The 25763-nt window shown below is 37.0% G+C and overlaps 1 protein-coding gene across 3 annotated transcripts in view; it reads left to right on the top strand.

Annotated features, from left to right (window-relative positions):
- Nucleotides 1-312: 312 nt before the first annotated feature.
- SHPRH (SNF2 histone linker PHD RING helicase) overlaps nt 313-25763 on the top strand; it is a 94236-nt gene continuing 68785 nt past the window's right edge. For 2 of the 3 annotated variants that reach the window (XM_043592544.1, XM_043592543.1), the window contains exons 1-10: nt 313-523; nt 6874-7544; nt 10276-10405; nt 12538-12756; nt 15249-15327; nt 16007-16157; nt 17685-17793; nt 18426-18682; nt 20756-21415; nt 24948-25199. In XM_043592544.1, coding sequence (XP_043448479.1) covers nt 6906-7544; nt 10276-10405; nt 12538-12756; nt 15249-15327; nt 16007-16157; nt 17685-17793; nt 18426-18682; nt 20756-21415; nt 24948-25199 — 2496 coding nt within the window. In that variant the 5' untranslated portion in view covers nt 313-523; nt 6874-6905. Of the gene's footprint in view, nt 524-586; nt 734-6873; nt 7545-10275; nt 10406-12537; nt 12757-15248; nt 15328-16006; nt 16158-17684; nt 17794-18425; nt 18683-20755; nt 21416-24947; nt 25200-25763 lie in introns of those variants that run through there. The other variant, XM_043592545.1, reaches the window with a different exon arrangement.

Here is a 25763-nt window from a genome sequence, read left to right as displayed (position 1 = left end):
GAAGCAATAGCAAAGGTGCATTTGCAGAACTCTCTTCTGCCTTTTTATTAAATCCACCAATCACTCCCATCACTAGCTTCAAGCGGAGTACCGCCCCTTCAGCGGGGAGCCCCGCCCACATCTAATATCTGCTTAGAGCCTCGCCTCCTCCTTAGAGGTTCCAGCCAATCCTGTACTCCTAATAGCTTGGGGCAAAGATATCGCGAGATCCCAACGTATCCTCTGCGAGACTTTAACCGTGTGGACTTGCGCAGAAGCGACGTATGAAGCTATTGCTGGAGAAAAGGGGCGGGGCGCTCCGACGTGCGCGTTCACCTTGACCCTACGCTCCAGCGCGCACCCGGTAGCTGGGCGCTCTGGTTTCTGGGCCCCCCGGGAACCCCAACACAAACCAGCGTAAAGCGCGCGTGCCCATCTCAGACGGGTGTTCGGTGGGTGGTGAATGCTTGCCCGGGACTTGTGGGGGGCTTTAGTGGAGCCCCGAGCCTTGGTGCAGAGAGTCTCAAGAGGCTTGGAGAACCAGGTAGGCTCTTGGGTGGTGGGGGGTCAGGGGTCAGAGGTTGGGGACGGAAGACGTCTCCAAACGAAGACGGAGGTCCCTGGGAGAGACGAAGTGGTTGTCTGGAGTCTAGGAAGCTAAAGGGCTGAGAGAGAACCGCAGCGCGAGTCTCCCCGACCCTTTCCCATCCCAGACTTGGGGGCCTCTGGACCGCCGCGGCCCCCCCGGGAGAAGGTAGGGCCGTGGGAAAGGAGGCTGTGCTTCTCCCCGGGGGCTGGGGCCAGCGGTGTTTTTAGATCGAGCGCCCGAGGGGCTGTCGCGCTCCTCGGCCTCGCGGTAGCTTGTTTGCCGGGCCTGCTGGGAGCGATCTGGCGCTGACAGCCCAGCTTTGATTCCTTGAACCGCTTTTGAGTTTTGGAGGAAAACGGAGTAGGTATCGCCATTCCTAACACAAACTCCCCTGGAGGCTGCAACTGGGCAGCTGACTACCTAGCTTCTAGGTGCGCGGGGTTGTAATGTGGTAAACGGGAGGCGAGGCTTCTAAGTTAGTCTGAAAGTTCTCAGCTACCTTTAGAGTCAGATTAATTACATTCGCACTCACGACCACCCTTGTACGTTGTACATTTTGGCTCCGTGGTCGCTGCTAGGTTTATGAACAGAGATTTGTTATCTGATGATTGACTGTCATTGTCAGATATACAGTGTTTTAAAATAATGGCATTAATCTCGTGACTTTTTTCTAAGTGATTGGACATTAGCCAGGAGTTAGAAATCCTAGATGTTGGTTTATGATCAGAAACCATGCTGGAAGCTGAGTACTATTGAGCATTAGCGAGATAAGTGTGCCTGTACTGGATAACCTGCTCTTTCTAGAGCTTCCCAGGTCGAGTTAACCAATAAGCTAACAGTGGAGAATAAAATAGTTTACTTTTTAAAGATGCTATTGTGTATATGTCCTCTTTTTGCCCAAGCCTAAAAGAACTGCACTTGTAGAATTATTAAAACAAATCTTTTATTAAGAGTTCAGCCTACAAAGATTTGTGGGAACAGAATGTGCTGGTGAAAAAGCTTCTTACCGGGGCATTTTTTAAGTTTATGTGACATATATTTTGGGGTTCGGTAGATTAAAATACTCTCATCTTGTTGGAGTTATAACTACAGAAGGATCGTGGTAATGCTAGATCATTAAGAGCTTTCCACTAATCAGCAATGATTGGGCTTTGCTTACGTAAGGCTTACCTTGGGCAGCAGGGTGACAGATGTATACTTTTTGCTCCTAATAGCCTAAACCTGGGTCTACCACGGATTTGTCATAATTTAGGATTTGTAGGTGTCTTTTAATAGAGAGATAATAATTCGGAGAGGAAAAAAATCTGAATTTAAGTTTAATTGGTAATCGTTTGTTACAATGTCATAGTAACTTAACATTTTATGCTTATTTTTCTAACAGCTGTCTTTGTTTTCTGTCGAAGATATGGGTCAGTCAGTTTTCTCTGTCTCATTCAGGGCCAGAAATAGTAAAGAATAGTTTCACATTACCTATAATCTTCTAGAATGTGGTTAAGAGACTCTTGTCCAAAAAGAAACATGGCACTTAAAAAAGAGGGAGGATATTCGGTATTCAGGGAGTTCAAGATAACTTGTTTCACCTTGTTTTGGAATATCATTTCCATTCTGGCACTGACCTGGCATTGGGTGTACAATGGGAAATAGGATACTGTTTCTGCCCAGCTTTCAAGTCCTTCAAGCTAGAGCACTGTAGCAGTTGGGATCAAGGAGGAGAGGCCCTTAACTCAGCATGCCCACTCATGGAAAGTTTTCTGGGGAAGATTGGGACAGCAACAGACAGAAAAGCGTAAAAGGGCATTTCAAGCAACAGGCTTTTTACATTTATATGCAGGACTATTGTATAAAGCGTGGTCCGTATTTAAAAAACTGTATATAATGTTTTACCCAAACACTGATATTTAAGGGGAAGCGATAAGAAATACAATGACCAAAAATGGGATTCGTGTGGTATGAAGAAAACCAGAAGTATTTGGAATATGATTAGAGATTTATAGAATTTTACCAGTACTTGACTTCTTGGCTTCCAGTTAACATTATGGTTGTAAGTAGTTTCATCAAATAATATCTTCTTTGGTTCAAGAAATTATCCCTGGATAGAAATCCCTTAGAAAAAGAGTCGACCAAAACAATTTTTTTTTTTTTTTTTTTTTTTAAATCATGAATGTGTGCTGGGTTCTGATTTAACGGGCTGGGGTATACATGGGCATCAGTATTTTTTTTAAGTTCCCCAAATGATTCTAACGTGTAAAGTTTGAGACACACAGATCTATGGTCCCTGCCACATTAAAGTTGGATTATTGTAATATATAGCTTACAGTTCTGAGGGTGATGATAATAGCAGCTACCGTTCACTGAATATATGCCAGATTTCCGTTAACTATACTGTTGCATTTACAGTATTTTTTTTACATTTATTTATTTATTTTGAGAGAGAATCGCAAGCAGGCTTCGCACTGCCAGTGCCGAGCCCAGTGTAGGGCTCAAATTCACAAACCACAAGATCGGAACCTGAGCCAAAATCAAGAGTGGGACACTTAACCGACTAAGCCATCCAGGCACCCCAATATTATTTCTAAGCACAGTCCTATCATCCCCATTTTAGAAATGAGAAAACTGGCACAGAGTGGTTAGATAACTATTCCTCTGCCACACAGTCACTCGATGCCAAAGCTAGAATTAGACTCTTTTCTCCTGTAAGCCACATTGTTTTACAGATGTGAGACTCTATAGCCATTTGTTTTGGGGCTTTCAGGGTTAACAATTCCATAATTACCATGTTATTAATATTAGAGTTGGTGTCATAGATTGTGTAACCCCTACCTCGTATCCACACTCTGTCATGAGCAGTTCTACCCAGTAAAGAAGTATGGTATGTTTCCCCACCTCTTGACTTTGGGCCCATTCGTGTGCCTTGCTTTAGCTCGTGGAACCTTGTGCTTTTGCTATGACCACACTTTGAAGAGTACTTGTGTGTTTGGATTTACACTGTTACACCTCACCCATGGCCTTATGCACATTTGTGGGTTGCTTTGCTGGTCCTAGGAGGATTCAAGCCGAGCTGAACTGCTCCTCCAGAAACCTAGCCTAGGTCAGCCAACCCTCAGCTAACCTGCAAATCTAAGAGAATAAGTGATTGCTCTCTCGAAGCATTGAGCTTTGAGATGGTGTGTTATACAGCATATTTGTGGTCATCGTTAACTAATAAGCTGATGAGCAGAACTTTTCAAAGTTCCAGAATAACCAAATTCCAGTATTCTAGCCTGTGTTCTGATGAGAATTGGGCAAAGATACACACATAGGTTATTAGGGGCTTCCTGTATTGTTCTTCCAAGATAATAGAGGAGATATGATGCTTATAGTTAACCATAGTAAGAGATTGATTTTTAGTCTATTACCTGCACATTCATAAAGCAGTCACTAGCTAAGGAAATGGAATTCTCATGATTGACTTCGACCAACAATACTTGATAGCCTTTTTGCAGTTTTGTGAAGGTTTTATATTTGCCCTGTCCAGTGTAGTAGCCGCTAGTCACATATGGCTATTGAGCACTTAAAGTGTGGTTGGTGAGACTGAGCAGCTGAGTTTATGGTATTACTTAACTTTATTTAAAGTTAAAAAGCCACATGCAGCGTGGCTACTAAGAAAATAAATTTTATTCATTTATATTTTGTTAGTAAATTGCTCACTTTATGTAGATTTTTCAAGTTTATTAGAATAAAGCTGTTCTTAATAATCTCATAATTTTAAATCTTTCCTGTATTTACTTTTTGTGCTTTTAAAATCAGATTTATTAAGGGGTTACTGGGTGGCTTAATTGATTAAACTTCTGACTCTTGATTTTGGCTCAGGTCATGATCTCATGGTTTTATCTGAGTTTGTCTCTGCACTGGTAAGGTAGAGCCTGCTTGGGATTCTCTCTCTTTCTCTTTCTCTCTCTCTCTTTCTCTCTCTCTCAAAATAAATAGCTCTCAGAAGTATAAATTATATATTATAGTAATCCAACTTTAATGTGGCAGGATGGGGACCAGAGATCTGAGGCACTTCCTAGCCTCTAGTAACCACTAACCTGCTTTCTATCAGTAGGTGTTTGCCTTTTCTAGAATTTCATGTAAATAGAATCCTACAGTATATGGTCTTACACATCTGACTTCCTTTGCTTAGCATGATGCTTTAAAAATTCATCTATGTTTTATCAGTAGTTGATCACAGAGTAGTATTCCACCGGTTTATCCATTTACCACGTAATGGACAATTGTGTTGTTTCCAATATTGACTGCTAATAATTGACTGCTATTAACATTCAAATTTAAATCTCTTTTGTGAATCTGTGTTTTTAATTCTCTTTGGTAGATATCGAGGGGCAGGATTACTAGACTGCGCAGAACAGAACGTTTGTGTTTAATTTTATAAGAAATTGACAAATTTGTCCTTTTAGAATGTTTGAGAGTTCAGTTCTGGCTGCTGTACATCCTGTCTTTTAAATTTTAACCATTCTAGTGGATACATAGTTTCCTATTGTGGTTTGTAGGTTGAATTTGCATTGGCTTAATGACATGATGGTGAAGATGTTTTCATGTACTTATTTGCCACTTGTAGATCATCTTTGGTGAAGTGTGTGTCATTTTTTCATAAGGTTGTCTTATTGCTGATTTGTAAAAGTTCTTTTTATATTCCACATACAAATCCTTCATCAGATAGTGTTTTACAAATACTGTGCCCTGTCTGGCTCCCCTCTCATTTTTATAACAGTATCTTTTGAAGTGCCAAAGTATATAATTTTGTTGAAGCTTACTTTATCAATTTTTTTATATTCTCTGCTTTTTGTAACCCATTTAAATTAATTTTTTTTGCCTAATCTAATGTCACTTAGATTTTCCCCTGTTTTCTTCTAGAAGTTTTATAGTTTTAGCTTTTGTAGTTCAGTTTTTGATGTATTTCAAGTTAATTTTTACATGTGGTATAAGGTAAAGATCCAGGTTCATTTTTTTTTTTTTTTGCATATGGCTGTTTATTGAAAAGGATACTTTTTGCCTGTTGACTGCCTTTGAGTTTCTTTCAAAAATCATTGACCATATGTGTTTCAGGTCTATTCCAGAACACTTTATTTTGTTACATTGCTCTATATATCTATCATATACTATTACCATACTGTTTTGATTACCATGTCTGTGTACCGTTACCACACTGTTTTGATTACCATCATTGTAAGTCCTGGAGTCAGTGTAAGTCTTTCAACTTTATTCTTTTTCAAAATTATTTTGACTTTTCTAAATCTTGGGCATTTTAATATAAATTTTGGAATCACTTGTCAGTTTCTGCAAAAATTAAAAAATAAAAAAATAAAAAGCCTATTGGGATTTTGAATGGGATTACTTTGTGGATCAGTATCTAGGAATTGACATCTTGAGTCTTCCAGTCCATAAACATTCCAAATTGAAAATATTTCTGAAACTATCCTGAAGCCAAATTTTAATTGTTTATACATCCTTTTTTTTTTTTCCCCAACTACATTGTTGGAATAGGTGGAATAGGCATCAGCCATCATTACAACTTTATGATTTAATCTCTGTGAGTTGGTTTGTGTTTCATATAGGAAGGAATTGGCTATTATTTTGGGAAAAGTTTAGTTTGGGCCTACATAATACAGGCTGCTGTCAGACCAGTTCCTCCTCTCAGATGACAAAGCTTTCTTTTTCTTTTTCTTCCTACATTTTTTTTTTCTCTTCTTCCTTTATTGTCTCTGCTCCATTTACCCTGGTTGCCATCACCACCTTATTCCTTCCCAGCTATTCCTGTTACCTTTTTATCTGCTGATCCACAAAAAGAAATACATTCTGGATTTTCATCTTCCTCTTTTAAAAGAGAAAATATTTTTTCGGAATTTTTAAAAATTCTATAAACTCCTTGGAATTATAAAACAAAAATGAACTTTTGTTGTGATGATTATGAGTTCAGATGTTACTAAAACTCTTCAACTATGCATTTCCAGGATATTTGAGAGATTTACCTTACTGTCTTACTGCTCATTAAATGTATTTTATTTTATGCAGCATGTTAACTTTATTAAATGTATCCATTAAAGTACTGTTATGACCATTAGAATTTCTATGATGCGTGAGATTATGGTCAGTGTGGTCCTTACCTGTATTTGACTTATTTAAAAAAAAATTATCCATTGCTTTATCTCTCCGAAGAGTTCATATTGTGTATGTGGGCTGTTAGTTTGTGGTGAATTCTTCATCTGGGAGCACTTTATTACTAAAATCCTCTGTTGGAATGCTTACTTGTTGCCTTTGTCTTCTAGAGTTCACAGTTGCCAACCAAGAAAACTTGAAAATGAGCAGCCGACGGAAACGTGCTCCCCCAGTGAGAGTTGATGAAGCAAAGCAACAGCAGCTTCGCTGGAATATGCATGAAGACAGAAGGAATGAGCCTCTCATTCTAACTGATGAGGAGCACCCCTGCTCGGGTTCAGATTTCTCTTCTGCTGACTGCATCATCCTCGGTGATAGCCTACAAGAAGAAGTGGCTCACAGAGATAAGAAGAGGTGTTTGGAAGCAGTGAGCATCGCAAAATCGGTTGATAAAGAAGAGACCGGTGGCATTCTTTCTCCTCTGTCTGTAAAGCTGAATATTGTGATTTCTCCCTATCACTTTGATAATTCTTGGAGGGCATTTCTAGGAGAATTCACTCTTCAGCTCCTTCCCGAACAGAGTTTAACTGAAGATTTTTCAGAAAGGAGTTTTACACTGATGAGTTCAGAGTCAAGCGGTCAGTTCCTGATCTATGTTAATTCAGAAAGCGAAGATGCAGAGAAACAAGAAAAAGGACTCAACGAGCCAGTCAGTATTTGTGATAAGGGTATTCGAGTGGAATCATCTTTCAGTGGTGAAATGCTTGAAGATTTGGGGTGGCTACAAAAGAAGAGAAGAATAAAACTTTACCAAAAACCAGAAGGGAATCGCATTATTAAGGTACTCAATTTCTGTGGTATCTTTTAAGGTTCTTCTGCATTGGGCAGTCCCATTTTGAAGTTAACGTAGAAGGAAGGTGTAAAAAGCCAGCAATAAGCCTTTCATCATTAAGTTTCAAAGTGTACTTTATTTTGGGCTTTCAGTAGCTATAAGAAATATATACTTCTAGCTGATCGTTTCCAGGCTGTCCTTCTTCAAGACATCCCGGATTCCTCCCTTCCAGCTCTACTCTCAGTGTCTTCTTTTGGTCTTCCTCATCTCTCCCTCTTCCTGTAGCCGTTCTTGATTGCCCTGCTGGCCTTTTCACCTCCATCTGCTTTGTCTCTGGGATGGTATAATATGAATGAAATGAAATTCTGTTCTTTACTGCCTACAGAATTAAGTGTAATCTTGTGTGTAACTCCTTTCTTTGATAGACCCTTGTGTACTCTCCAGCCTTATCCTTTATCACTCTCGTTTTTATTTTGTTCCAGAAATTCCAAATTGATTTGTGTCCTGCACATTTTCTGGCTCTATTTCTGCATCTGTGCTTTTGCTTTCACACTTCCCTCGGCCTGGGTTGTTCCCTTCCTGTTCCCTAATAACTCCTGGACAGTCTTTAATATTCGGCTCAGAGTTTACTTCTCGAGTGAGATCTTTTCTTAAACTTCATGGATGGTATTACATGCCCTTCCTCCACAACACTGTACAGATGTTTATTTTTGCCTTGGCCACTTGTAGTGTACTTAGATTTAAAATTTTTCTCCTTCAGTAGACTATGAAGTCATTTTATCTTCACAGCCTAGTAAAATGCCCCATACTGAACAGATTTTCAGCAAATGAATGAGTAAATTTGTAATTCATTTCAGGCTCTTCTGTTTACTAGCCAAGTAACTTTACGTGAATCATTTAATTTCAGCATCTTTCTGTATAAAATGTAAATAATAATCATTCCTTTTACCTCATACAATTGTGTTTGCAATCCGGTGAGACAATGTAAGTAGACGTACTTTATAAACTGTGAAGCAGGTTAATATGCCTTCATGCCAAAACTTGAAAGGATAAGAAATTCTAAAATGTTAAGTTCAGGGACACCTGGGTGGCTTAGTCAGTTAAGTGTCCGACTTCAGCTCAGATCATGATCTGATGGTTCACGTGTTCAAGCCCTGTGTAAGGCTCTGCGTTGACAACTCAGAACCTATAGCCTGCTTCAGATTCTGTGTCTCCCTCTCTCTCTGTGCTCCTCCCCCACTTGCATGAGCTTGCTCTCTCTCTCTCTCAAAAATAAATGAACATAAAGATTAAAATTATTAAATTCACCTTTGTTCGATTGAAAACTGTGTCTTTTGTGTCTTTCTCACATTAAAAAACAATTGTATTGGGGGCGCCTGGGTGGCGCAGTCGGTTAAGCGTCCGACTTCAGCCAGGTCACGATCTCGCGGTTCGTGAGTTCGAGCCCCGCATCAGGCTCTGGGCTGATGGCTCGGAGCCTGGAGCCTGTTTCCGATTCTGTGTCTCCCTCTCTCTCTGCCCCTCCCCCGTTCATGCTCTGTCTCTCTCTGTCCCAAAAATTAAATAAAACGTTGAAAAAAAAAAATTGTATTGTAGCCCTGTCTGTAGTTTCAGAATTGACAAAAGGAAAGGAAAAAAGTTGGAAGCATTAGATTGTAATTAATTCTTCCCTGGACAATGAAACTTTGCAACCACGTATTCCCTCTCCTGGTTGATCATGAAAGCCCAAATTGTGGCTCGGTGATAGGAAGTATGTAAGAATTCATGGCTTGTTTATCTGTGTTCTGTCTATGTTCCCCATAGGCTTGATCTCTTCTGTCTTCTTATCCCAATTTGTATAAATATTTAAACATTTCTTGCTGCTATAGTAAGCTAACTTTAGGTGTATACAAGGCAGAGTACAAATATATACAAAAATACATTCTTTGTTACTTATTCCCATATAATGCTGGTTTGGATTCTTGTTCTTTAGTAAAAGAATATGAGACTCTGCATGATTATGGAATCAGGTCCAGGATAATTTAGGGAAAAGAAAGAAAATGCATTTAGTGAGTATATACCATTAGGAAGTTTAAAACTGTATTACCTAGGCTATCTCATAATAGTCTTCTCTCCATTTTGCAAATGACAGTGCTTGGGTCAAAATAAATCGATTACTTTGCCTGGGTTTTTTTAGCTCCTAAATACCAGTGCTAGTATTCAACTTCAAGTCTTTTGACTATGGAACTTCATGCTGCATTGTTTTTACCAGAATTAAGCTATCTTACATCAATCAAGATCTGTTTTCCTATACATTGTAGTGTTTGATCTAGTAATGGCAATTCCCACACCAAACTGTGCTTAAGAATCCTGGCATGTGCATCAGAATCTTCTGGGGCAATCTGCATTTTTAACCAATGTAACTGATTATTCTGATACTCATCAAATTTGGAAATCTTTCGCTTGGTAGGTGGAATTGGTGTTCTTATCACCTTATCTCAGGTTTGGTTCCAGGTTGGAAAGTATTTTTTTCTAGCAACTTGAATGGTGCCTTATACATAGTAGGCACTGCATTTGTACAATGAATTTGTTATTGAAAGTAAAAATTTGTGACGGAGATTTGGTGGGTATATATTTAACAATTGTGGGGCATATACTGTGAATACCTTTAAAAACAGTATTAAAAAACTTTTTTTAATGTCCTCATGAAGAATGTAATAGTACAATTAACACTATTTTTGTGTTGATTAATCCTTTGTAGGTTGGAATTTATCTTTTGGAAGGTGGCCTAGCAAAACTAGACTTTTTGAGTGATGCAAATTCAAGAATGAAGAAGTTTAATCAGCTTATGAAAAGAGTGATGGAAAAGTTGTACAATTTTATTATTCCAGGTAAACTTAAAAGTTGCTATTACTTAGGACACCTGGAGCTCAGTCAGTTGAGTGTTCAACTCTGGATTTTGGCTCAGGTCATGATCTCATGGTTCTCAAGATCAAGCCCCACCATAGGGCTCTGCGCTGACAATGCAGAGCCTGCTTGGGATTCCCTCTCCCTCTCTCTCTCTACCCTTCCCATGCTTGTGCATGTGCACACGTGCTCTCTTTCTCGCTCTCTCAAAATAAATAAACTTAAAAAACTTGACATTACTTGAGAGTTGTGGGTTTTTCCCAAGTCCTATACATAATAATCAGAACAACTATAAAACCATCATAAAATTAAACAGCCTCTGTAAAATCACTGTGTGACAAAATTACACGTATCTGAAATGCCCCCCCAATTTGTGTCTTTATTTGCTAAATACCGTGCTTAGCCCAGACTAGGTTCTCAAGAAATGTTTGCAGAGTCCATAGAGTCCAAAGGGATCTGAGCTGATTGGAATTTTTGCATTATTCTTGTGCTTTTATTTTGTTATGGCCAGAGATTCTTGGCTGGCCTTATTCCACCTCTCCTTTGCAGTCTGACAAATAATCTCAAGAGCCTGCTTCCCATAAAGACCAGTTAACTTTGCTACTGTTTCTTGCCAAGATGTTGCATCCTTGGTCAGGACTGCAGCTTCAGAGTTGTCTGCCATTGGTTCCCAAGGGGAGAGTGTGGATGGCTTGGTGCAGCCCATCAACACTACTGGAAAAACGGCTCAAATTCTCCAAGCCCTGCTCATGGTGGGTCAGCATTATTTCAGATGCAAATTGTAGAACATACTGGAATATTTGGGAAATCCCTTTCTAAGCTTGACTGTTGAGTTGTTTCTGTAGTACATTCTTTGCAAAGCTTCATAATACTAATGAAAGTAGGGGCGCCTGGCTGGCTCAGTCAATAGAGCCTGCAACTCTTGATCTCAGGGTCATGAATTCAAGCCCAGTGTTGGGGGTGAAGCCCACGTAATTAAAAAAATAATAAATTACTAATAAAAGTAAATCATTTTGCATGTTGAAGACTTTAAAAGGAGGACAGTCTCTGGTTTCATGATTGGAAGGGATGCTTTTAAGTACATCTAGAATTTTTAAGGGTATGGTAAGAATTATTCTGCTTTTTTAAAAATACTACAAGTTGAACTGTTCAAAGGAAAACATCAAAGGATTTCAAAGGAAAACTTCCAATTTAGTTATCAATACTAGATTACACAAGAATAGTAAGAGTAAATCTCACATGGAATATTTTTTATTGAAAAAAGTAAATTAAGTATTTTGTGGTACAATCTTCATTCTAGGGCATATGAGGTATGTTCTTTAAAAGTGTATAGGTCTTTTTGAAAGAGTTCAGAAATAAATCATAAGCTAAAATGGGTTTGTACATTTATTCAAGATTTTGAGGGTTCTTTTTTTCATGTTCTAGTAGGCACAAAAGTCTCACAGGGCAGTTGTGCCCAACAAATGAATCTGATGTCATTACAAATTTGTATTAATGGCTTACGCCCTTCTCTCTTAGTTGGCTCCTGCTGCTACCAAATGCCTGTCCTTTTTTAGAATAAGAAATAAAATGGGAACCCTTGTCTTACTAGACAGAAAAATTATGTCTGCATATGGAGTTTTTTTATGTCAAGATGTAAAAGTGAAATAGATTATCCTTTTATAAACTGTAAAAGATATTCACATTCAAATGTTTATTAAATATCTGCACTGAGCAAAGCGTATGCTAGCTACTCTGAGGAGATATAAAAACAAAAGACAGCCTTTGCATTACAGTTCAGTGCACAAGGAAAGAATACACATAAATGATTGCACTACCAGACAGATTGCAATATATTGCTATATCCAAATAGAAGGGTATTACATGAACACAGGGGAAAACATTAATTCTAACCAGGGACAACAAAAGAAAATGCCATGGAAAAAATTGAACTATCTTGAAGGATAGATGGGTAGGTTTTCGATCAGTGAAGAATTAACGATAGGGCCTTCTAGTCCCAAAACACACTGAACAGGACCCCAGAGTTTGGAAAATGCATAGTATGTTCTTAGAATAAGAATTGCTTATAGTTATAAAAAGTGGGTTGTTTTGAGTACATTTGTTGTTGGATGTACAGATGTGTTGGAAGAGGATGAAGAAGATTCAGAGAGTGAGCCAGAGGGACAGGACATCGATGAGCTCTATCAGTTTGTGAAGCAGACACATCAGCAAGAAACACAGTCCATCCAAGTGGATGTCCAGCATCCTGCATTGATTCCTGTGCTGAGACCATACCAAAGAGAGGCTGTCAATTGGATGCTACAACAAGAGCATTTCAGAAGCACTCCTGCTAGTGGCAAGTATAAGATGCTCAAAGACAAATTGATCTGAGGGATTTCATGAAAGATAATTAGGAATTAATTATAATTGAATGAATTTTCCTGTGAACAAAATGGTAGTCTAAGAAATTCTTTAAAATTGAAAGGCAGAGAAATTCATCTGTAAGTTCCCTCAACTATAAGCGTTTAAACTAATTTTTCCTGCCAAATAAAGACTGCCTTGATTGGAATTTTTTAAAACCAATACATTTTTTACATGCCTTTCTAACTAAGAATTGCGTTTGGAACATGATCAAATGGGAATCTTGCTAATCATCTGCGAGAGGCTTCACAATTTAATGATGAATATTAGCAACAGAAAGCAAATTTACAGAAGTGGGAGACTGGTGTGTGACTAATTCTCCTAGGTTTGCGTTTATTTTCTTCACTCCACAAAATAAATAATAAAATAAGATGTTATCTATGTGAAAGTAAGTTTATCGGAGTCATTTATGCCTTTTTATCACTATCTTTAAAGGAACGGGCAGAAGATGAGATTTTTGCATGATTCTAGGAAGTGAAGTGTTGACCATTTCTCTTCCATTCCGTATAGATTTATTTTAATGAGGTATAGCTCTTACTTGTTTCTCCCATAGATTCCAGTTTATACTTTTTTAATCCAGCAAACGTCACTTTTTAATTTTTAATTTTAGAAAATATTCATTTATAACCAACATTATTTCTTCCTACTTCTCATCCGTACTCTAAATTATATTGAAGTAATAATTTCACATATCATATAATTTAATCTGGTAATGTCACAGTTTATTTCAATGAAAGAAAGGATTGCTTTAAACAGATATAAAACATATATGTTATGATGGATTTTTAAACCCAGTAATTCTTTAATACTGCCAAATCTCTCTCCTCTCTTCCTTCTTTTTTTCTCCCTTTCTCTCTCTCTGTTTCTCTTTCTGTCTTGCAGTTGATTCAGATTTGAAACCAAATAGCATTCATACATTGGAATTGTTGTCACTTAAGTTTCTTTAATCCATAGATTTTATCTCTTCACATTCTGTATTTTTTTTCTTATAATTTATTCATTGAGGAAATTGTTAGCTCTGTAGTTTCCTACAGACTGGATTATTTTTTCTCCAAAATGCAGTAACTTTTCTTTACATAATTTTATTAAGGTATAACTTACTTAGGGTAAAATGCACAGCTCTTAAGGGCACAATTTGATATATTAGGCTAAATCTATGCATCTGTGTTACCAATGACCCAATTAAGACATAGAACTAGATTTTCTCAGAAGGTACTAGCCACACGTGCCTCTTGAGACTTCAAATGACTGCCCAGATTATGTGTTGTAAGTTTAAAATATATACCAGATTTCAAACAGTACAAAAAAAGAGGCCAAATATCTCATTCATAATTTTATATTGATTACATATGGAAATGATAAGGTTTTGTTTATGTTAAGCTAAATAAAATTGTTAAAATTGATTTTGTCTTTTTATATCTATGATACAGTGCTAACATGAAATATTTCCCTCACCTCAGAAAGTTCCCTCATGGCCCAGTCAATTCTCCTACTTCAGCCCCTTCAGGAGGCAACTACTGCCACCATAAGTTAGTTTTGCCTGTTTTTGAAACAATTAATAGAATGGCAAAACGCGGACACTTGAGGCGGGGGAGAAGTTGGCCTCTTTGAACATAATGTTTTTTGAGATTCATCCATGCCGCATATAGCAGTATTTCATTCTTTTTTATCCACAGAATGGATTTTGTTGATTAAATCCCATGTGCCATTTAGTAGTTATGTTCCCTGTGGTTCCCATAAATTGAAGCTTTTTAATCTTTTAATTTTTTTCATCTTATAAACCCTGTGTATCTATATTCCTACTTCACCTGTTAATCCCTAAAGCAGGCAGCAAAATCACTTGCCATTTCACTGGTAGATACAGACATTCTTCCTAATTTGGCAGTTGGTTTAAACAACTTAAAATATTAAGGGAAAGAAATATGGAAGACTCGGGTTGAAATACACTCAATACTTCAGTGTTTAAGATATTTTTTCTTCAGTTAAATAAGATTTTCCTCCTGCTATCAGACCCCTCTAAAAGGTTAGGTCTGATTTGAGTTAATGTATTAGCCCACAAGCATATGTCTGTTGAGTTATTTAAAGATTTTCGGCAACTTTTTGAAGGAATTATAGAGGATAAGCTATTTTCCTTCGTTGGGTAGGAGTTGTTTTTCTGTATTCATTTTCTTTTCCTGTTAATTCTCTGTGATATGCTGTACTTCGTTTTTCTGCATAACACTTATGTGGAAAATATTGGTGCCCAAAGCAAAGGAAGAATAATTACAAGAATAGTATCTGAAAAAAAGAATGAGATCCTAGCCTTTTTCCATGTGTATGTGGCTTCCCGGAGTATTTTGACTATTAACTTATTTTTATTTTAACGTGATTTTCTGGCAGAAAGGAAAACAAACAAAAACTTGTTCTTATGGTTATATTTTTCTTTAGAGAATACCCTGCATTTCTTATGGCGAGAGATTGTCACATCTGAGGGTTTGAAACTCTACTACAATCCGTACACAGGCTGGTAAGGCAAACTTTATGTGCTAGGTATTAAAAGTAAATGTTACAAAAACCTGTATGACATTGGTCGCATATGTCTTTAGCCTTGGCAGTACCTTAGGAAGGAATACTAAGTCGAAGTCTTACTAGACTTTATATTTTTATCATTTTTATAGGTAAGATAAATATGAAATTAATAGTACTTGTCATTTTCTATAATGAATGGAAAATAATGGATTTAAGAAGCTTAGTTACTCATATTTAAAGAGATTATAATTTTAAATAAAAATGTCATCTTTCTATGGACCAGTTCTCATATTTTCATTAGATTTGTTAATTTCTATTATTAAAGTCATAGGAATCATTAAACATAGCAACATCATAGGTGAATCAGTAGTTATTTTCCTCGTTTTTTTCTTCACAGACACAGAAAGAAGGCAGACACACCTCCTTTTATTTAAAGAAGAGAAAAGAACGATGTTATTTACCAGTACCACTCCTGTTTCTGCAGACTCACTTGTCAGCTCAGGCAGTTTTTTGATTATCATGGTTCTTTATTCAGTGACCTAGCATTTCAGATTGTTTCACACTAAAATGTAGTTTAAAAAAACTTTGACTTTTATGGATTTCTTCCAGTTTTCTTTAGGAATAGTATAATTTTTACTTGCCTTCCTGTGATATGTTTTTCTTGTTTTCTCCTTCAGCATCATCCGTGATTACCCAAATGCTGGGCCACAGTTGCTTGGCGGAATCTTAGCAGATGAGATGGGTCTTGGAAAGACAGTGGAGGTTTTGGCTCTGATTCTGACACATACCCGACAAGATGTCAAACAAGATGCTCTCACTCTTCCTGAGGTAGGAGTAGTACCATAGGGCCAAGAAAGCAGGGGACATATGTTCTCAAAAAGCATCATATATTGAACATTTGCTTGGCACTTAAGCCAACACTTTTAGTCTCCTCTGAGGCTAATTAATTGTACTAGTTATTAGTTAACCTCAAGTGGGCACAGAGAATAGGATGTTTGTGACCTGGCAGGGTTTTTGTTAAGTGATGTTGGCCAACTAGGAAAGGGGATACGCTGTCACCAAGATTCCTTCTCGTTGGCAGAGAAACTCATAGGAAAGTACTGTTACTCCCTCAAATGTTTTGTCACTACTACAAGCCTCCATATTACCAGTAAATATTTTTGAAAGTAACTTTTTTTAATTGTACAAATCTCAGATATTTAAGTCATAGAATCTAATACTTCAAACTTTGTTAAAGGCTAAATAGCTTTGTAATTAGATTGCTAGATGAATCAAACTCTGAGTCCTTGTTCTAAAATAGATAATTGTGTTTAGAAATACAAATTTTAGAGTTTATGGAGGAAAAAAAGAAAGAGCCCCACTGAAGCACGTGCAGCTCATAGTTTATAATTTCCGGTAATAAAACCTAAAATCAACACACTAGGTAAGAATATCATTACATGTAGGGCTCACTGTGCCCACAACTTTAGGGATAGTGTGATCTTCTGATAGGGTCAAGTTTGCAAAGTTAACCTCGTAGATTTGAGTAGGGAATAGAAAATATCTATTTCGTTGTTAAAAAACAAATGAGTTGGAATATATAGTTTTACAGTAACTTTTTTTTGTTTTAATGTTTATTTATTTTTGAGAGAGAAACAGTGCAGGCAAGGCAGGGGCAGAGAGAGGGGAACAAAGGATCCAAAGCAGTGTCTATGCTGACAGCAGCAGGTGATGGGGGGCTCGAACTCATGAACTGCAAGCTCATGACCTGAGTTGGACACTCAACCAACTGAGCCACTCAGGTGCCCCAGTGTTACAGTAACTTCTATATTAACTGTATGATTTAACTCTCGGTAACTTCTATGTTAATTCCATATTTAAACAAGCCTTTGAAAAGTTAATTTCAGAAGGGGCACCTGGGTGGCTCAGTTTGTTAAGTGTCTGACTTCGGCTTGGGTCATGATCTCACGGTTTGTGGGTTTGAGCCCTCCGTCAGGCTCTGTGCTGACAGCTTTGAGCCTGGAGCTTGCTTCAGATTCTGTGCCTCCCTGTCTCTCTGCCCACTCACACTCTGTCTCTCTCTCCCTCTCAAAAATAAATAAAGATTAAAAAAAAAATTTTTTTTAAGTTAATTTCAGAAGTTTCACACTTAACATTTAGGTAATTTAAGATAATATGCACAGTTTTCAAGTGATAGCTAGCGGTAGCCCTGAAATAAAACATAAGGTTTGTATATATGAACAGCATATTTAGCTCTTTCTTTCATCATTTTTTTACAACTCTTTTGCATCTCCTAATAGAAGGGTTAATTTTAACAAGCAGCTCCAATTACTGAAAGCAAAGCACTGGGTGACTGTTGAATGTTGTTTATATCAGGGAAAAGTGGTGAATTATTTCATTCCATCACATCAGTCTGGAGGAAAAGTAAAAAACACAGAAACCCCAAATACGGAATTTGAACCAAAAGAAAAAGTTCAGTGTCCCCGTAAGTATGAAATCTCTGAAAGAAAATACCTTTGTACAGTCATCTTTGTCATAGTTCTTGCATTTCTTATAGGGAGAGATCTTGTAGTTGTTATGAATAATTGTTTTTATGGTTTATACTTTGTATAAATGGGATCAATTACAAGTCATATTACCTTAACAAAAGTAAAGATTTATTCTTTCATTTGATTGATTCATTCTTTCTTGGTATAGATCTTGTTCAGTCTGTTGCATTTAAATTTCTTGAGCTTACAGTTTACACCAGGCTTTATTCATTCTCCAGCATAGCCACTTCAAATTCTGCTAACCAACAAATGTTTCCTTTACTGATGGTAGCATATACATGGACAATTGTGATAAGTTTTTTTTTTTCCCCGAATATAATTTTAAATGATAGTTGCTTTGGTAGATTAACAAATTAATGAGCAATTCTTCTTTAGGTTATTTCCATCATAGTATATTATTAATACATTGAGATAATTTTTATTACATATTCTTCAAAATGATATACAGACAACATATCTTCAATAAAAATCTTTTTTTTTGTCTTAGTTCTCAGTGCATATTATTAATATGTTTCTGTTTTTTTTCTAATTTCAATTATTCTAAGTTAGCATATCCTTTTGCATATAGCTACACGTGTGATGATCCTGACAGCTGTGAAAGAAATGAATGGAAAAAAAGGAGTTTCCATCCTTTCCATCTATAAGTATGTCAGTTCTATATATAGATACGATGTTCAGCGGAACAGGAGTCTTCTGAAACGGATGCTGAAATGTTTAATTTTTGAAGGTCTTGTGAAACAGATCAAAGGGCATGGTTTTTCTGGGACTTTTACATTGGGGAAGAATTACAAGGAAGAAGATACATATGATAAAACAAAAAAGCAGGTAACAGAACATTTATTAAGTTGCTCTGTGTGATGCCTTATAGAGGGAGTGGACAGATCCCACTTGACACTAAGGCTTTTAGAGACTGAAGATAAAAACCAAACTGGGAAAATCACATATGCCTGTATCATCTCTTTTCTACCTCCTGAGTAGAAGTTTCATCAGAGTAGAAACTGTATTTTACTAGTCCCAGAGAAGAGTGCTTGGCACATAGCAAGTACTCAATAAATATTTGAATGAATTATTTTGGTGGGTTAAGCATATTAATTTTTTAACGTTTATTTATTATTATTGGGAAAGAGAGACAGAGCATGAGCATGGGAGGGACAGAGAGAGAGGGAGACACAGAATCTGAAGCAGGCTCCAGTCTCTGAGCTGTTAGCACAGACCCTGATGTGGGGATCAAACTCACAAATTGTGAGATCATGACCTGAGGCAAAGTCGGACGCTTTACCAACAGCCACCCAGGCACCCCCCGGTGGGTTAAGCATATTAAAGAGTTTAAAATAACACACAAAAAAAATCTTTTTTTAAAAAAGAGAAAAAAGTAGGGGTGCCTGGGTGGCTATTCAGTTGACCGCCTTACTCTTGATTTTGGCTCAGGTCTTGATCTCAAAGTTCATGCTCAAAGATCCAGCTCTGCATTGGGCTCTGTGCAGAAGCCTACTTGGGATTCTCTCTCACCTTTCTCTCTTCCTTCTTCCATTTGTGCGCCAGCACTCTTGCTCTCTCTCAAAAAAATAAACGTTAAGAAAGGAGAGAGAAAAAAAATAAAACAACTCTCCTTATCCTAATGTTGTCAGCAGTTAAAAACCTGTTCTGTAGTTTAAAAATACTAATGAAATACCTTACATTTGCTTAGCTTTTTATATACATTTTCAATCTTTTATGTAAGTTCTCATTTTTCCCATGTCATCTTATAAAATTTTTACATTTTGTTATAAAACTGCTTTTGGGGGCTATTAATTTCAAACTTGCTTTAAAAAAATAATTACATAGCTATGCAAACATAAATCAGGTAAATGGGGCACCTGACTGGCTTAGTCAGATGAGATTCTTGATCTCGGGGTTGTGAGTTTGAGCCCCAGGTTGGGTATAGAGATTACTTAAAATAAATAGACTTTAAAATCAATCAATTAATCCAGTAAAGACTAATGACAGTAAATCAAAGTGTGGAGCTACTAGCTTATCTACTGTGAAGGAAATGACAGATAAAAAAGTTCATTTTCTGGAGTAGGGAGTCTCCCAACATTTTTCCCCAGCCAGGGTAGAAAGCTGCAATGAACTTCTATGCTTCTAATAATCCTTCTGTCACCAAAAAAGGAAAATCTTCAATTAGTGCCATTCATGGCAAGTGTCCCAGCTCATCTGTTCAACCTCAGGTCTGACATCACTTCTAGGAAGCTCATGCTGGCACCTACCTCCCCATCCCAGCCCCTGTCTGTTTTGTTCTCCTCTTAGGCATTCTTGTACCATTGTTTCACTTTTTATTGTTCTTTCTTTTCCAATAGACCTCGTGGAGACCAGGAACTAAATATTCCCCATATTTGTATTGCCAGCATCTAACACTATGCCTGGCACAGAATTGTTATCCAGTAAATAATTTCAGGAGGGGTACAGGTAGAAAGCAGAAAGAAAGAAGGAGTTTATTTGCTAATTGCAGTAACTAGTAGATTTTCACTTTCTTTAAATGCTGTATTTTCGTACTTGATATGTTAATTGCCCGAGTTTGTATATTTATGTATTATAAACTATTAGTCTTTTATTGATTTAGACAAAATATGAATTATAAGAGGTTAATGTCAAAATATTAGTAGCTTCCTATCTAATTTTTATTCTCTTCAGCTTTTACTTGTACAATAGTAGAGCCTTCCTTTTTAGAACTGTAGACTACAGAGAGGCTTCTTACAGAGGGCAGATTGAAAGCCAGTGATCAGGAGTGATTCTTCTAGTGGGAAAATGGTAGCAAGAGTGGCTATTGGATTTTTATGGAAAGCTATAAATAAGGTTGGGGATTTAATTTCAGTATTGTAATTATATTGATATAAATTAATTAAATAATATTTTTCATAGGCAATAGGGAGTCCAAGGAAAATTCAGAAAGAATCCAGAAAATCAGGGAACAAAGACACAGATTCTGAATACTTGCCATCAAACACATCTGATGATGATGATGATCCTTATTATTATTACTATAAGCCTCGGAAAAATCGTAGTAAATTCAAGAAAAAGCCTGTTCTATCCACAAAAAAGGGAAAAGGTCAGCCTAATATCAATCTCAGTTCACAAGATCACTGTCCAGCTACCAGTGACTCTGGAATTACTGATGTTACCACATCTAAAAGTACATGTATCTTTGAAATCAAGGAAGAACGTGGAGCAAAGGACCAAGCTGAATCTTTAAACCCTACCGACGGTGATGTGCCACAATCTAATATCAGGAGTCCCTGTAATTCCTCAGATTATCGCTTTGAGTGCATATGTGGTGAGCTTGATCAGGTAGACCGTAAACCTCGTGTTCAGTGCCTGAAATGCCACCTATGGCAACATGCAAAATGTGTGAATTATGAAGAGAAGAATCTGAAGATTAAGCCTTTTTACTGCCCCCATTGCCTTGTTGCAATGGAGCCAGTATCAACACGAGCAACTCTGATCATCTCGCCCAGTTCCATTTGTCATCAGTGGGTGGATGAAATCAACAGGCATGTGAGGTCATCATCTCTTCGAGTCTTGGTAAGGCAGTTTGGACTCTTTAAATGAATAGGAAAATCCCAATTTTTGCTTCCCTCTGGTAATTTTTACAACCTTTATCACTTTGTTGTTTATTCCAAAAATTAATAAGATAGTTATGAAATCAGAATTTGAAGAGGAAATTGAGAATGGGAAATGAAACAGTAGACTCTGTATTCTTTTCTGACATCAGAAGTTTAGAAGTTAAAGTGCTTTGAGTTAAAAGATGTGGAAGCTTTTGAAAAAATCCATCATGTAAATGAAAAAGACTTCATATACACATTTACACTCTCAGACAGAAAGGCAGCATTGTGTAATAGTAGCTGCCTGTCTCATCTCTACCTCTTAGATCCAGAGTCATCCTTTGAGGCCTCAGTTACATTATCTGTAAAATAAGAATTTACTCATTCAGCAAATATTTATTGAGCACCTGTAACGTGCCAGGAACTGTGCTAAGTTCTAAAATTAATACCCCTTCATAGACTTACTGTGAAGGTTAAATGAATTGATAAAGTGCTGGCACATAGTTCATTGTAACTTACTAATGTTAGTATTTTGTTTTTAACTGAAGTATAGTTGGCATACAATGTTATCTTAATTTCAGGTGTATAACAATGAATCGACAATTCTGTACATCATGCTATGCTCACCAAGACAAGTGTAGTTACCATCTGTTATCATGCAATGTTAGGACAGTATTATTGACTACCTATGCTGTACTTTTCATCCTTGTGACTTATTTATCTTATAACTAGAAGTCTGTATTTCTTAATCCCCTTCACCTATTTCACGCACCCACCCCCTCAATTCCCTCCCCTCTGGCAACCACTATTTGTTCTCTGTATTTATGATACTGTTTTATGTTTTATGTTTGGTTGGTTGGTTGGTTTTTTTAGGGTTCCACATATAAGTGGAATCATATGGGATTTATCTTTCTCTGTCTGACATCTTTCATTTAGCATAATGCCTCTAGGTTCATCCATGTTGTCACAAATGACAAGATCTCATTCTTTTTTGTAACTAATATTCCACTGTTTATATATACCACATTTTTTTTATCCATCATCTCTCAGTGGACACAGGTTGCTTCCATAACTTGGCTGTTGTAAATAATGCAGCAGTAAAAATGGGTGACTATATTTTTGAGTTAGCATTTCCATTTTCTTTGGGTAAATACTCAGTAGTGGAATTATTGGATCATATAGTATTTCTATTTTTAATGTTTTTGGGAACTTCCATACTGTTCTCCACAGTGGTTGCATCAGTTTACATTACCACAAACGGTGCATAAGAGTTTCCTTTTTTCCACATCCTCACCAACACTTGTTTTTGTCTTTTTGATACTAGCCATGCTAACTGGTGTGAGGTGATATATCACTGTGGTTTGATTTGCATTTGTCATTAGTGCTGGTGAGCATTTGTTTATGTGTCTGTTGGCCATCGGTTTGTCTTCTTAAAAAAATCCGCATTTTTTAATTGATTTTTTTTTTTTTTTTTGGTGTTGAGCTCTGTAAGTTCTTTATATATTTTGAATATTGGCTAATATCCCCTAAATGGATAGATCACTTGCAAATATCTTTTCCCATCTACTAGATTGCCTTTTAATTTTGATGGTGTTCTTTGCTATGCAAAATCTTTTTATTTTCACTGGTCCTAGCAGTTTACTTCTGTTTTTGTTTCCTTTGCCCAAGGAGACATATCTGTAAATATTTGGCTAAGGCCAGCATCTGAAAGTTGACTGCCTATGTTTTCTTTTAGGAATTTTATGGCTTCAGATCTCACATTTAGACTTTTAGTCCATTTTGAGTTAATTTTTGTATGGTGTAAGAAAGTGGCTCACTTTTATTCTTTGGCATATAGTTGTCCAGTTTTCCCAGCACCATTTGTTATCTTTTCTCCATTGTACATTCTTGCCTTCTTTGTCGTAGATTAATTAACTATATAAGCATCGGTTTATTTCTCGACTCTATCCTGTTCCATAGATCTGTGTATCTATTTTTGTGCTAGTGCCATATACTTGATTAGTACAGGCTTTGTAGTGTATCTTGATATCTGGGATTGTGATGTTTCCAGTTCTGTTCTTCTTAAGATGGCTTTGGCTATTCAAGGTCTTCAGTGGTTCCATACCAATTTTAGGAATATATGTTCTCGTTCTATGAAAAAATGCTAATGGTATTGATAGGGATTGCATTGAATCTGTAGATTACTTTGGGTTCTATGGACATTTTAGCAATATTAATTTCTCCAGTTCATGAGCATGATTTATCTTTCTATTTGTCATCTTCAATTTCTGTCACCAATTTCTTACAGTTTTCAGAGTATAGGTCTTTCACCTCCTTGGTTAAATTTATTCCTAGGTATTTTATTCTTTTTGGTATAACTGTAAATGGGATGATTTTCCTAATTTCTCTTTTTTATTAGTGTATAGAAGTATAACAGATTTCTGTACATTAATGTTATGTCCTACAACTTTACTTAATTCACTACCGGTTCTGATAGTTTTTAGGTAGAATATTTAGGGTTTTCTTTATATACTATTATGTCATCTGGTAATAGTGACAGGTTTTTCTTGCCAATTTGGGTACCTTTTATTTCTTTTTCTTATCTGATTGTTGCAGCTAGGACTGTTCAACTATGTTGCATAAAAGTGGTGAGAGTAGACATCCTTATCTTGTTCTTGACCCGAGAGGGAAAGCTTTCAGTTTTTCACTGTTGAGTACGATGTTAGCTGTGGGTTTGTCATATATGCCCTTTACTATGTTGAGGTATGTTCCCTCTAAATCCATTTTGTTGAGTAATGTTAGTATTCTTCACTCCCTTTGTTTTTCCTTCCTTCTTTCCATACAAATGTTATTTAAGGTGTTCAATATTTCATCTACTACCATAGGGAGAGAGAACAGTAATAAGTGAAACCTCCTCTTGGCCATTGAGGAGCCTGAGCTTGCTCAGGCTCTGCAAGTTCTGAGCAAGTCACTTCATGTTTCTTATGTGTGGGATAGGAATAAAAATAACCACTAATGAGATTGTTGCTGAAGATAGGAGATAAAGTGCAGCATAGTGTCTGAAATATAAAAGGCATTCAGGAAATTATAGCTCTTCTTGTTCTACTTCTTCATACCTCTGTGCTTTTGTACCTACCTACCTACCTACCTACCTACCTACCTACGTACCCTTAAGTCCTTTTCCCCTTTCTCCACCTGTGAGAACTCCTAAATGTTCTTTAAAAGCCAGCTCAAATTTTAACTCCTCTGAATTTACCTTCTCAGCCATAGCATTCGTCTTTCCACTGTGCTATCACTTTCACTTCTCTTACATTTCCCTTCATGATGCTTATGGTACCGGTCTTCTACCCTAACGTGGCTTTCTCTAGACATGTATCTAGACACGTGAGTCTAGATACACATGGAGTGTATCTCATAGCATGTTTTGTACTAAACTAAACAATGGAAAGAACTCAGTAAGGGTGTAAGAATGAATATTTCCATTATCTTTAATGAGCCTTTCTGCAGTAACTGTATCTGTGATTGTTTCCTAGGTATATCAAGGAGTGAAGAAAGATGGTTTTTTACAGCCTCACTTTTTGGCTGAACAGGATATAGTTATCATTACCTATGATGTCCTTCGTTCAGAACTTAACTATGTAGATATCCCACATAGCAACAGTGAGGATGGGCGTCGTTTACGGAACCAGAAGCGCTATATGGCCATTCCCAGCCCCCTAGTAGCTGTGGAGTGGTGGAGGATCTGCCTTGATGAAGCCCAGATGGTTGAATGTCCTGCTGTAAAAGTGAGAGTTTCTGCAGAATCTTCTGACGGCTGGGGAGTAAAAAAAGGAAAGAGATTGAGGAAGTTGTCCATAAAAATATTAATAATCTAAGTGTAATTAACCTACAGTGTTGACATTGGCCAAAAGTTTGTTGTTAAACATAGTAATTTGCTTTTCTCTTGTGCTCTGAACTACATAAGCCTCAGGAGTTATTTTGGTACTGTAGGAATTACTGCTTTATATGCAATGCCCATATGTATTTGAATAAGATGGCAATTTATGTGTGATGCAGATCAAAGTAAACTCTGTTTAGGGACTTCTGCTAGCATCTCTGCTAAGTGGAAAGTTCATTGTGTAGGCTCTGATAACTTTGGGCCAAAGTTGACCTTTTTATCAGAGAGATCATGTCATAACAGAAAATACTACTTTAGAAGATAGAGTTTGATTTAGCCTTTGTTCATATGTCTTTATTCCATTTTCTTTGGCCAGTTTGTAATCTGCACTCAATTTATGAATCTTACCTGTTAGTACATTGGTTCACATCTTAAGGATGGGTGGCATTGGGGATGTCTCAGTCATTCAGGG

This window comes from Prionailurus bengalensis, chromosome B2 (genome assembly GCF_016509475.1).
Source record: "Prionailurus bengalensis isolate Pbe53 chromosome B2, Fcat_Pben_1.1_paternal_pri, whole genome shotgun sequence".
Classification (NCBI taxonomy): Eukaryota; Metazoa; Chordata; class Mammalia; order Carnivora; family Felidae; genus Prionailurus; species Prionailurus bengalensis.
The sequence above is the reverse complement of the archived record's forward strand: the minus strand, read 5'-3'. Positions and strand labels throughout refer to the sequence as shown.